The 12,833-nt window shown below is 49.7% G+C and overlaps 1 protein-coding gene across 4 annotated transcripts in view; it reads right to left on the bottom strand.

Moving 5' to 3' along the window:
- The window catches only part of WDR25 (WD repeat domain 25), a 155,309-nt gene that overhangs the window by 54,583 nt on the left and 87,893 nt on the right, over window positions 1-12,833 (bottom strand). For all 4 annotated transcript variants that reach the window (XM_003832861.7, XM_008958316.6, XM_014347668.5 and 1 more), the window contains exon 3: window positions 7,969-8,116. In XM_003832861.7, coding sequence (XP_003832909.1) covers window positions 7,969-8,116 — 148 coding nt within the window. The remainder of the gene's footprint in view (window positions 1-7,968; window positions 8,117-12,833) is intronic.

Raw genomic sequence — 12,833 nt, 5'->3', positions numbered from 1 at the left:
GTGGTTGTGAGAATTAGCAATAATGTGTGTAGGAGAGCTAAGCCCCAGACAACTGATAGGGCCCAATAAACAGTAGCTGTAGCATTGTAATAATAGTAGTAACAGAAGAAATAGTAGTAGTTGCAGTCATTTTTTAAAATTTGTCTTCTAATAACATACTTACACCAGCTCTTTCCTTCCCATTCTTTTTTGTTTCATTTTAAATTAATTTTAATTGATAAATAATTATATATATATATATTTGGGGGTACAATGTGATGTTTTGATCTGTATATACATTGTAGAAAGATTTAATCAAGATAATTAACATATCTATCACCTCACTAATTTATTTTTTGTGGACAGAATGTTAAAAGTGCATTCTTTTAGCAGTTATGAAATACACATTATTAACTGTGGTCATCATGCAGTGCAATAGATCACCAAAACTTATTCCTTCATTCTAACTGAAACTTTATACCCTTTCATCAACATCTCCACTTTCCATATCCACCCCTACCCCCAAACTCCTGGTAACACCTTTCTACTCAACGCTTCTACGAGATCAACTTTTTTAGCTTCCACATATAAGTGAGATCATGCAGTATTTGTCTTTCTGTGCCTTCGCTTATCCCACTTATTGTAATGTCCTCCAGGTTCACCCATGTTGTCAAAAATGACAGAATATTCTTCTTTTTTAAGGCTGTAGAGTATTCCATTGTGAATATTCACCGCATTTTCTTTATCCACTCATCCGCTGATAGACACCGAGGTGGCTTCCATATCTTGGCTACTGTGAACAGTGCTGCAATGAATACGGGGGTGCAGAGATCCCTTCCACACACCGATTTCAATTCCTTTGGAGATACACCCAGAAGTGGGATTGTAGGATCATACGGTAATTCTATTTTTAGTCTTTTGAAGAACCTCCACGCTATTTTCCAAAATAGCTGTACTCATTTACATTGTACAAGGATTCCCTTTTCTCCACATCCTCACCAACACTTGCTATCATTTGTCTTTCTGAAAATAGGCATTCCAACAGGTTTGAGGTGATATCTCATTGTGGTTTTAATTTGCATTTCCCCGATGATTACAGATGTTGAGCATTTTTTCTAATATCTGTTGGCCATTCATATCTCTTCTTTTGAGAAAAGTCTGTTCAGATCCTTTGCTCATTTTAAAAATCAGGTTATTTGGCTTCTTGCTGTTGAGTTAAGTTCCTCATGCATTTTCCATATTAGCCCCTCATCAGATGTATGATTTGCAAACTTTCTCTTCCAATCCACGGGCTGTCTCTTCACTCTGTTAACTGTTTCCTTTGCTGTGCAGAAGCTTTTTAGTTTGATGCAATTCTTTTGCCTATATTTGCTTTTGCTGCCAGTGCTTTAAGTCCTATCCAAAAAATCATTGCCCAGACCAATGTCAGCCACTGCTTTTAATTCTCTGGACAAGACCGAATGTTCCAAAATTTAAAAAATAATAATAAGAGTTCTCAACTTTCAAACAAGGTGTATCCCAGTGCTTTACTAGTAAGTTGATTTTCTGAAACTCGGAACTCGCCATTCCAATAGCAAACATGCCGTAAACACGTTTGGGCTCCAGAGTCAGTCAATAATGGCAGCCTTACCTAACAAGGGCACCAAACTGTGATGCAGCTGCAACCAAACACACACACGCCAGACATCACCACTGTGCAGTCACGGTCATGAACAAAACAAGAATTTGAATTAGAAACCATCTTTTCTTTGCCTAGAGGGCTGGCGTGAGCTGTGTTTGTGGAGATGTGAAGGATCTCTAGGCACTTTTCCAAGTGGCAGTTAAGGGCTGGCATGGTGTTGTAATGAAGTTTAATAACATTTGATTTAATATCCGTAACTAGGGTCAGCTTCTCACTCCAAAGAAGTAAGGAAAGAGAAAACAAGATTGAGCCAGAGGAGAAGCACTTTCAGAGTGAGAAAGGAAGGATATTTGTGGCAACAGAGACTGGCCTTGGAAAATAGACCCACTCACAAGTGGGCAAGAAAGTAGGCGGCTGCTAACTGGTCAAGGAGGCACTTAAAGGGCGGCAGCCAGGGAACCCTCATCAGCTCAGACCTCGCTAGGCTGTGGAGCCCCTCTGAGCCTTCACTTCTGGATCAGTGGCAACAGTCCCTAGGACTCAAGGAGCACGTACATGTAAGTATCAGATGCTTTGTAAATATGCCCACAAGCTTTCTTCTACTTCCTTTGGGTCTGTGGGCACCTGAGGGATACCTAATCAAGTCCTCCTAAGCTACGCTAGCGAAACTCCAGCCACAGTGCCAGAAAGCCAAAGAACGGAGAAGCCCAGGCCCCTCCACGGCACTTCTTCCAAGGACCGGCAGGAGCCAGCACCACCTCAAAGGCTTAGCACAACAAGGAGCCTCCTTCTGTGGCCCCTTCTCCAAAGCCCAGGAGCTCTTGGGGCTCTTTGCCATGGTTTTCATTTGGACACTTCTCACCCTTCCCATGCCAAGTGGTCTAAAATCGTCATTGGAGCGTGGCCATCCATCACTGAAGAGGCATCTTTCCCTCAGTGGCCCACTTAATCAGAGGGATCAGTCCCCATGAGTCTGGAGCACTCCTTCTTCCCAGAGGCCCCATGTTATCCTCTGCAGGTGGCCAGCTGCTGCCCAGCAGGCTCCCCAGGAGTCAGGTTAAGTTGGGTTCCCCGTTGTTTCCCTGTTTGTTCACAGCAGGGAAACAGACGTGGGGAGGGCATGCCACACCATACCTCAACAGCAGGAGCTCTACTAGTCACAGGCCAGCACTGGATCCCACCTCTGTCACCTCAAGAAAGTCACTGACCACGCTAAGCCTCAGTTTCTGGGTCCATGAAATGGGATTAAAAACACTCCTCTCACAGGAGGAGTCACATAAGCAAAGAGTCTACCATCCGCTCACTCATTTCACCTCCACACAGGCCAGGCAGCGTGCTGGAACCCAGGGCACACAGCCCAGGGCCCAGCCCACAGCAAGGGCTCAATAACCTGTCATTCTCTTTTTCCTTGTAGCATTTCTGTGATGGAAGCCCCAGTCATAGATTGAAGACAGGGGAGAGACAAGAAGACACCTCTTGGAAAGCAAGGAGAAATGGTCATTTATGAGCCCAGTCCCAGTTGGCTGCTCACTTCCACACACCATGACTCCCACCAAAAGACACTGGGACACCCAGGGCAGGAGGAGCCAGCCAAAAGCTGGGGACAGCAGAGCTGCAGGCTGTGGGCATCTGAAGGAAGAGGGCCATAGGCCTCCTGCAGCCATGAGTGCCTGGGGCTCTGGAGAGGGGCAGGCCGGGCAGGCTGGGGGTCTGTATACCCACTCGAGAGCCCTAATAAAGAGCGCGTGTTGTCCCATTACCAGGAGGAAGGGGAATGTGGAAGAGATGCTGGGAGAACCCATGATGGCCCAAGGCCTCCTCCCAGTCTGCCCCCAAGACCCACGCATGGGACCAACAGCACATCTGTAAGCTCACTGAGGGGACCAGCAGGGGCTTCTGGATGATGATCGAAAAGTGGCCCCATGTGGGGAAATGGCCTGCCAACAAGGGCCATCTGGACAACTTAGCAGGAACAAGGGCCTCATGGGCCATGATGGAGGAGGAGAGGAGTTCCTTGCTGAGGACCTACCACACGCCAGGCATTCTGCAAAGCGCCCTATATGTGTTATCACAGCTGCTCCCTTCAACAGCCCCAGCACCAGGTGGTGTGGTAGAAACGGGTGAAGAGGCCTGGTTCGGGGAGGCAGAAGAGCCAGCACCTGTACCCTGTCTATGTGCCCTCTCACGCGTGCTGCCTCCAGGATCTGGGAGGTAGACCCAGGTGGCACTGCACAGATGGCTCAGAGGAGCCAGCGCACATCAGGAGAGCCGGCCGGTGCACAGGAAGGAGGACAGGGTTCCCTGCCCAGCCAGGGCCCCAGGGCTCCAGGAAGAGGAATCTCCTTTGCAGCCATCAAAGGTAAAGGACAGAGGCCCTGCATGCCTCTACAGCTGCAGCCTCGAGGGTCAGGCTGGGACACCTGCCTCAGGGCCTGGAGTCTGCGAGAAACATGACAGGACCGCTTAGAACTGAGCGAGCTCTCCGGGGGATTCTGAGGAGACTGGCTGAGCTGGCGTGTGGCACAGCTGACTCATAAGACAGGCGACACTCAGGGCCCTGGTGGAGTCGGCCAGCGTTCCCTGAGGCCACCTCAGCCTAACGTGCCACAGACGTTTTGTTAGGAAGATTACAGACTGAAACAAGAGCACCAAAAATAATTGTGAGCAAGTTTTATTTAAGTGTTGATTCATGGTTGTTCTATAAGCCAACAGCCTGTCAGAACTATAAATTAATGAGATAAAATGTTGCTGGCCCTCCGTATTTCAGGCCAGGTATTGACATTTCAGAATCCACAGATTTTTAACTGTATTGATTGAGGACACCAGGATAAATGACCTTGGCGCCAAATTAATGACAATGGGCACCAAGTGACTAATTCCCAAAGTGCTGCGGTGAGAACGCCCTGCACTGCCTTCTCCTGGCAGGGAGCCCTAATTAGATTGAAATGAAAAAGCCAAATCACCAAGGGCGGAAAAAGGCAGATCCAGTAGAAAGGGAGATCAGACTCAGCGAAGAGAAAGGACAAGATAAGTCAAAGCGGGACGAAAGCCACAGGGCCTGCAGAGCCCACCCCAATGGCTAAAGAGAGCACTTACCAAAAGCTGGAGGTGGGATGTGCAGAGACAAGGTAGGAGACATAGGGGGAGACATAGGTGGAGGCCCCCCGACCAGCCCTGGCAGTCCCTGATGGGCTTCACTGCCCAGATAGGAGGACCTGGCAAGGACAAACTCAGCACATCTTACCCACACAGGTACTGAGCAGCTGCTCCAAGCCAGCCCTGGCCAGAGGATAGAGACACAAAGACCACCAGGACAGGCTCCCATCCTCATGGAGCTCCCAAGCCAGCCAGGGAGAGGGACATGGAAACCAACCACCCTCAGCAGGAGAGGCCCTGTCTGAGTGTGCGGCACTTCCCCAAGGGTGAGGTCCAAATCCCTCAACCATTCTCTCCCAGGGGCCCACCACACTCTCCACTGTGGCCTCAGCACCAAGTCCTACACGCAGTGGGTGCACAATAAGTAACTGCGGAGTGAACGAAACGGGGCCTTCAAGAGTAGAATTCAACAGTTCATTCAACAGTTGAAGGAACCCAGTGGTGAGCGCCATTCCTAGCAGAGGGATGGAGTGAAAAAGTCCTCAATCACCTCCCCCACTGGATGGTAATGCCCTGGGGGCAGGGCCATGCTTTTCTTTACACACCCAACACAGCACAGCTAGAGGGGCACATTGGGCCTGGGGCCAGACAAGCTGTTCTCCAAACGCAGTCCTATCACCAACCGGGCAAGGCATTCTACCTCCCACTCCTCCAACTCTCCACCAGGGGCTGCAGGTCACACAGGACCAGTGGGAGCTACCAAGAAGGCCTACTCAAAGCACAGACCAAGCCCTGACTCTTGCCTGCTTCAAACTCAGCAATGGCCTCCGCCCGCCAGCTGCTATGGCAGTCCCGGACTCATCAGACAGGAGGACCCTCTTTGAATGTCTAAAAATTTCAGAACCCCCTGTCAAGACACACCCACTCACACCCACCCACACATACAATTGCATGCATTTGTTTAACATCTGTTGATTGAGAGAATAATGCTTAGGGGCCACTATGAACCCATCAATGCCATCAAATGAATTTGATTTGAGTAATCCGACGGTGTGAGTGAGTGAGCTTGTCACTCTGTGAGCGGTGTGCTACCCACATGTGCTCACCTGACCCACAGGCTGGGGTTTCCCCTCCTGCACTCCTCAGACTCATCTGCCCCAGCCCCTGCACCCCATATTACATCCTGCTTTGGTTTCCAAGCATACTACATGGAACCCTGTTCCTGTGTCAGCTCTGTCCTTGTTCCATCTGCAAGAACCTACTTTCCTCCTCATCAACCATACCTCCACCATCCTAATTCTCTGTCCACCTAATCTGTGGCTCAGCTCAGGTTTCACTTCCTCCAGGAAGTCTTCCTTGATTTTCCAATCTAGATGTTCTTACAATTCCTGTGTCTTACTCCATCACTGCAATTTGGGATTGACTCTGCACTTCTGTCTTCTCCAGCAGACAGGAGCTTCTCCAGGGTAGGCACTGGGTCTTGTTCAGCTCTGTCTCCCCTATCAAGCATATCTTATGGGACATGCAGACAACAGAGTGTAACAGTCAGGCAGCAGGCTTTGGGGCCTAGCAGACCTGCGTGCATCCTGGCTCTGCCACTTGCTGGTTTGTGCCCCTGGCCAGTGTGTGTACAGCTGATTCTGATGGCGCCTGTCTCAAAGAGTGAGTGGGGCCTAAATAAGATGCTGTATAGAGGCTGTGGAAGAATGCCCAGCACACAGTGCATGCTCAGTAGTAAGTGCTGCCATCATCAGCCCAGTCATCACCATCATCAAGTGGCATCAAACTCCCTGAGTCTGGCCACTCTGCAAGGGGTTAAGAGAATCAGTAAGACAAGGGAAGTGCTTCGTGAGAAGAAACCGCCACACACGGCACGGTGGGAAGGGCACAGAATCTGTAGTTGTACAGACATGGCTTCAAATCCCTGCTGGCTATGCACCACTGGGAGGCACTGAGCAAGCTGCTTTGCCCCTCTGAGCCTCAGTTTCCTCTCCTTTAAAATGGAAATAATCACTGCCGGCAGCTGCAGTGAGGATTAGACATGCTGTGTGCAAAGCCTATAGCACCTGGCAGGGGCCCTGTGACCATTAGTACTGTCCCCTCCCCTACTGAGCATGCAAGGAGCTGCAAGGCCGCCCACACTCAAGGTGGAAACAAACCACCTTCTCCATTTTCCCTCTGCGTCTCCTGGGGGCTGCTGGGCATGAGCGGCAGGGGTTGGACCAGCAAGTTATCATCTTCTTGCCAGACCCTAGGAGAGGCAGGCCCCAGAGCCACCACCACTGCGGGGCTAGGCAAGCAAGATGCTGGCCTGAGGGTTCAAGGGGAGGCCCAGGGACTGGTGTGAAGTCTGGCCTCTCCCTGGGCTCCTGGCAGTGGAGCCCAGCAGAAACAAGACCGAGGAGGAGCTCTGGGGAGGAGGTAGTGTGGTGCTGAAAGAAGCTGGATCCTGCTCATGGAGGGGGATAAAAACATTTTTAAAAAGGAAAGAAAGAAAAGAAAGAAAGAGAACAGAGAGGGAAAGGAAAGGAAAGAAAAGGGGAGGGGAGGGGAAAGGAGAAAGAGAGGAAGGAGCTCGGACTGGGAGGCAGATGGCAGAGGTGCGAATCCCAGCTCTGTCACTCCCTGGAAGTCCTCACTGTAAACCCCGGAGAGAGCCCACCTGGGGGCCGTGGCTGCAGTGGGTGTTGACAGTGCCTGTTGCATAGGAGCGCTGAGTAAGGAAAGTTCCTTCCACTGACTTCTCTCTCCTTCTGGCCCTGCTTGTCAAGAGCCCCCTCAGGATTTACCCGGCACGAATCCATCCTACCCAAGTGCCTTTTCAGTGTGGGCATTAAAGCAGAACTCGTTTGAAGACTTTCCTTATGAGCTGGAATCATTTCTCACAGCCTTTCAACGATAATGAATTGACAGGAATTCTAACCTGATTCCAACCAAAGGACACAATGATAAAGTTAAATCTATTTCAGCACAAATTGCATGTCAGAAGTAGATTAAAAAGCCACCTCTTTATCCAGCCCCATGGCTTGAGGCTGAGACAACCTTGGGGCTCTGTCCTCTGTGTTGGCTGGCAGAGGCCCACCCTCTGTGGGGAGTCGCAGTTCCAATGGGCAAGCAGTCTGGAAGCCCTCTCACCGAGCACGAGCCCACCCTGAGGCCCCTCTCCCTCTGCCACACAAGCGTATACAGCTTGTGGCTGCGTGCCCACCAGAGAACCTTCCCCAGGGAGAGAGCTGCCAGCTCACCTCAGGGAGGTGATACAAGAAACGCACCTGTTTCAAGGTCTGTTAGGTGCAGCGCAAAGTCAAAGCCACCACTGAGGATGCGCCGGCCACAGGGAGCCCACCGGGCGGCCCGCACTGCCTCTGTGTGCAGGGAGTAGGTCTGCAGGCAGTGCCCGGAGTCCACGGCGTTCCATACCTGCAGGCAAACACAGACAGCACCAGGCATCACAACAAGGGCCTGATCTCCAGGGCTCAGCTCGACCCCCCTGTAGAAAGAAAAAGGTCTCGGTGGAATTAGATTCTCATTATTTTACCATCAAATCTATATCTAGATGTTAAACTTTTCATTGCAGAAATGTAAAGGCTTGGGATTGGTAAGTTGGGAGGATCATTTCCCCAAATTTTTTCTGGGGTTAAGAAAACTGCATTCTGGACGGGTATGGCAGCTCATATCTGTAGTCCCAGCACTTTGGGAGGCCAAAGTGGGCAGACTGTTTGAGCTCAAGAGTTCAAGACCAGCCCAGGCAACATGGTGAAACCTTTTCTCTACATAAAATTAGTTGGGCATAGTGACACATGCCTGTAGTCCCAACTACTCCGGAGGCTGAGGCAGGAGAATTGCTGGAGTCCAAGAGGCAGAGGTTGCAGTGAATCATGATTGCACCACTGCCCTCCAACCTGGGTGACACAGCGAGACTGTCTCAAAATAAAAGAAAAAAGAAAACAGCATTCCTGTGTCTGCCAGTCACCTACCCAGCCCTTCACACCTGCTTCATCCCTGCAGCCGGGTGGGAGTCCTGCGCCCTCAGCATTCACAACCCTATCCCAGGCTCACCTGCGTCCCTGGCATCTTATCCCAGGCTCGCCTGCATCCCTGGCATCTTATCCCAGGCTCGCCTGCATCCCTGGCATCTTATCCCAGGCTCGCCTGCATCCCTGGCATCTTATCCCAGGCTCGCCTGCATCCCTGGCATCTTATCCCAGGCTCACCTGCATCCCTGGCATCTGTCCTGCCATGGACACTGCCCAAGTCCAGGCTGTTTTCATGGGTTCTGCTGTAAGACTAAGATCCAAAAAGGAATGTGCTACACTCATATTTACAACCAGTCAAAGTACAAATATCTGCCGTAGGGGCAGCTGTCCTTTTGTTGGAGGAGAGAAGGTGCTTTCCCTCCTTCCCACGCTGGCCTTTCATGAGGGTATGAGGCTCATGAGAGAAAACCCTGTTACACTCAATGACTTCTGAAAAATGATCTAAGATATCAAGTATAAAACTGCACATTCCCAGAGCCAGGGCCACACCACGTGAGAGCCCCTGAGCTTAGCTTTCCACCAGCTCTCCCAGCAAATGCCGCCAAACACACCGTGCAGCCCAGGGGAACAGCCAGAGAGTTTGGAATATGTCAGGGTAGGCCCAGGGCCTGACACACAGAGGTACTCAGCAGTGCTAGTCCCCTACCTTCTTGTCACTGCAGGATGAGGGCAGTGCTCTCACCTACCACCCAGGTGGCTCAGAGGCTGAACCCGAGAAGCAGAGAAGCACTTGCAGCCAGGGCGTGGGAGTCAGAACGGAGTGCCTCCCACCTGATACGGCTGCTGGCAGGCCTCGGGCCTTGGCTGAGTGGCTTTGCCTCTCTGGGCCTCAGTCCTCTCCTCCCTGAAGTGGGAATAAGAAGAGCGTCACCCCGAGGGCAGTGGTGAAGGCTGAGGAGGTAATGGCTGCACAGCACATGGCATAATGGCTGGCACACAACTGGATGTGGATTCCAGACCTCTTCCATGAGGAAAACCAAGCTTCATTTTCTTTAATAAGAGAAAAACCCAAACGAAGTACACCCATGCACTTCTACCAACCTGATCCCAGGGATAACCTTCTCATTAAAGACAAGAAAATTCAACCTGCCAAGTCCCGAATGTTCTCAGAATGCAAAGGATCAGAGCTCTGAAACCTTGTTTCCTGGGATTATGTAAATGTCTACACTTAAGAAAACAAAAGGTCAAGAGTAGCCTTCAAAAAATGTGAAGAGAGCTCCTTTCCTTTCTTCCTCACTAAGGGTCAATAGCTGGGGTCTCAAACTGAAAAAATCAAGAAACAGCAGTATTTACATTTAGAAACACAACACAGCCAGAAGACACAGCCAGAAGACTTCAAAGTGGAATAAGAATTCACGGGAGGGAGATGGGGCACAGGGAACTGCTGTTTTCCAAAAATATGTATGAATATGAGTTTAATTTTATTTAAATAGTAAAATAAACGAGATCTACAGGGCTCACATGGTTAAATGGTAAAAAAGTTAATATGAAGTACATAAGTCAAGCTGCATATACAAAGTACAATGCCATTTAAGTTTTTACATGAAACACTACCTTGTACCCATTAGGATGGCTGCTATCAAAAAACAGAAAATAACAAGCATTGACAAGGATGTGGAAAAACTGGAACCCTTGTCCACTGCTGGTGGGCATGTCAAATGGTGCAGCCACTGTGAAAAACAGCATGATAGTTCCTCAAAAAATTAAATGTAGAATTACGACATGATCCAGCCATTCCACTTCTGGGTAAATGCCCAAAAAGCTGAAACCAGGGTCTCAAAAAGATACTGTACATCCATGTTCATAGCAGCATTATTAATAATAGCCAAAAGAGGGGAGTAATCCAAGTGTCTACGGATGGATGAATGAATTGTAAAAATGTGTTCTATCCATACAGTGGAATAGTATTCAGCCTTAGAATGGAAAGAAATCTTGGCACTTGCTACAACATGGATGAAACTTGAAGATATTATGCTAAGTAAAATAAGCCAGACACATAAGGACAAATACGATATAACTGCACTTATATGAGGTACCCAGAGTAGTCAAAATCATAGAGATAGATAGAAAGTAGAATGGTGGTGGCCAGGGCTGGGGGAGGGGGAATGGGGAGTTGTTTAATGGGGACCGAGTTTCAGTTTTCCAAGATAAAGAGTTCTGCAGACAGATGGGGTGCAGACTGCACAACACTGTGAATGTGCTTAATGCCACTGACCTGTATGCTTAATGACGGTGAAGATGGCCAATTTTATGCTGTGTATTATTCTGCCACAGTTTTTAAAAATACACACACACACACACACACACACAAAAGCAGATCTCATTTATATGTGAATTTGTAGCCAGGCTATAAAAACATGCATGAGGAGGGCCATCACTCCTAGGAAGGGAGGGAAAGGGGCAGGGCTAGAGGAAAAAGCTATGAACACTAAGCAGCAGCTCTTCCAAAGAGAGGGTGGAGCATGTAGGGGAGAGTAGATAAGGCAGGGGAGATGAGATGGGGTAGGAGAGAGGAGATGGAGTAGGGGACTTGAGATGGGGTAGAGGAGAGCAGATCGGGTAGAGGAGATGAAATGAGGTAAAGGAGATGAGATGGGGTAGGGGAGAGTAGATGGGGTAGGAAAGAATAGATGGCATAGGGGAGAGCAGATGGGGTAAAAGAAGATGAGATGAGATGAGATGAGATAGATGGAGTAGGGGAGATGAGATGGGGTAGGGGAGGATGAGATGGGGAGGGGAGGGGAGATGAGATGGGGTGGGGGAGATGAAATGCACTGGGGTGATGCGATGGGGTGTGGGAGATGAGGAGAGGGAGAGATGGAAAATGCTCTGAAGAAAACATGCCCAAATGTTTCCTCTGAAACTCATTCATTTATTCGTTCATTCAACAAAGATTTCCTGAGGACCTGCTATTAGCCAGGCATTGTGTAACAGGAAACAAATAAGACAAAAATCTCTGCCTTCAAAGAGTTTATATTCTAGTGAGGGAGACAGACACTGAACAAATAAAAATCCACAGTCCTTAAGGCAGTGGTGAAGACTGAAGTATTAAAAAGTAACCAGGAAAGGGCTCTATAAGGTCAAGGGAAGGGGCTGAAATGCTGGCCAGGGAGGACCTCTCTGAGGAGGTGACTTTGGAGGAAGTCCTGAAGGGGTGAGAAAGCCAGCTATGTAGAAATTGAGGGAAGAAGCTTCCAGGCAGTGACAGGAGTATGCCTGGCATGGTCAAGCAACAGCAAGAAGGGCCACTGCAGCTAGAGAAGTGAACAAGGCTGGGGGTTGGCAGGGAGGTGGTAAGAAAGGGACGAAGTCGGAAAACCACAAGCCGTTGGGGCATCCCAGCGTTCTGCAGGTGGAACGGAGGGGAATGAGGGCTGGTTCCACTCCAGTAGGACCACTCCAGCTGCCATGCAGGGAGGAGAATGAAGGGCAAGAGAGATGAAGGAAGACAATCAGGAGGCTTCTGCAAGAATCCAGGGAGAGAGGAAATGGCTTGGACCAGTGGGAGGCAGTAGAGAAGTGGCCTGCCTTGGAGGGTAGAACCAACAGGACTTCCCTGGACTGGAGGTAGGATATGAGGGCAAGGGAAAAGCCCAGGACACATTCGCAGTTCCCGGCCCAAGCACTGAAAGGGGTGGAGTTGCAGAGATGGGTCAGCCTGCAGAAGGGGTAAGTTTGAGGGAAGGAGGACCTGGAGCTCAGTTTTGAATGACAGACAGCAGACAGTATAAAGACTCATTCCCGTGCCAGTGTGATGTTCAAAAGAGAGGCCCAGGGCAGAGGCTGAGCTGTGGATGCCATTGTGGAAATGCTGCCGCAGCCTTGAGCTGGATGAGCTCTCCTAGGGAGCAAGTGCAGACAGGACAGAGAGGAGTCCCACATCTCAGCCCCAGGCCTCCAAGTTTCACAGGCTGGGAGCCAGGGGAGGAGAGGGAGAAACCAGAAAGGAGTCTAAGAAGAGGCCAGTGAAGTGTGGGAAAAAAACAGAAGAGGAAAGTCCTGGAAGCGTAGAGAAGAGAGTGTTTTGACAAAGAGACTGGTCACCATGTCAAATGCTGATGGGTGGGTCTGCTGAGAATGAGAACAGACACACCTGGGGA

Source organism: Pan paniscus, chromosome 15, assembly GCF_029289425.2.
Source record: "Pan paniscus chromosome 15, NHGRI_mPanPan1-v2.0_pri, whole genome shotgun sequence".
NCBI lineage: Eukaryota > Metazoa > Chordata > Mammalia > Primates > Hominidae > Pan > Pan paniscus.
This window is presented reverse-complemented; position numbering and strand designations above follow the sequence as displayed.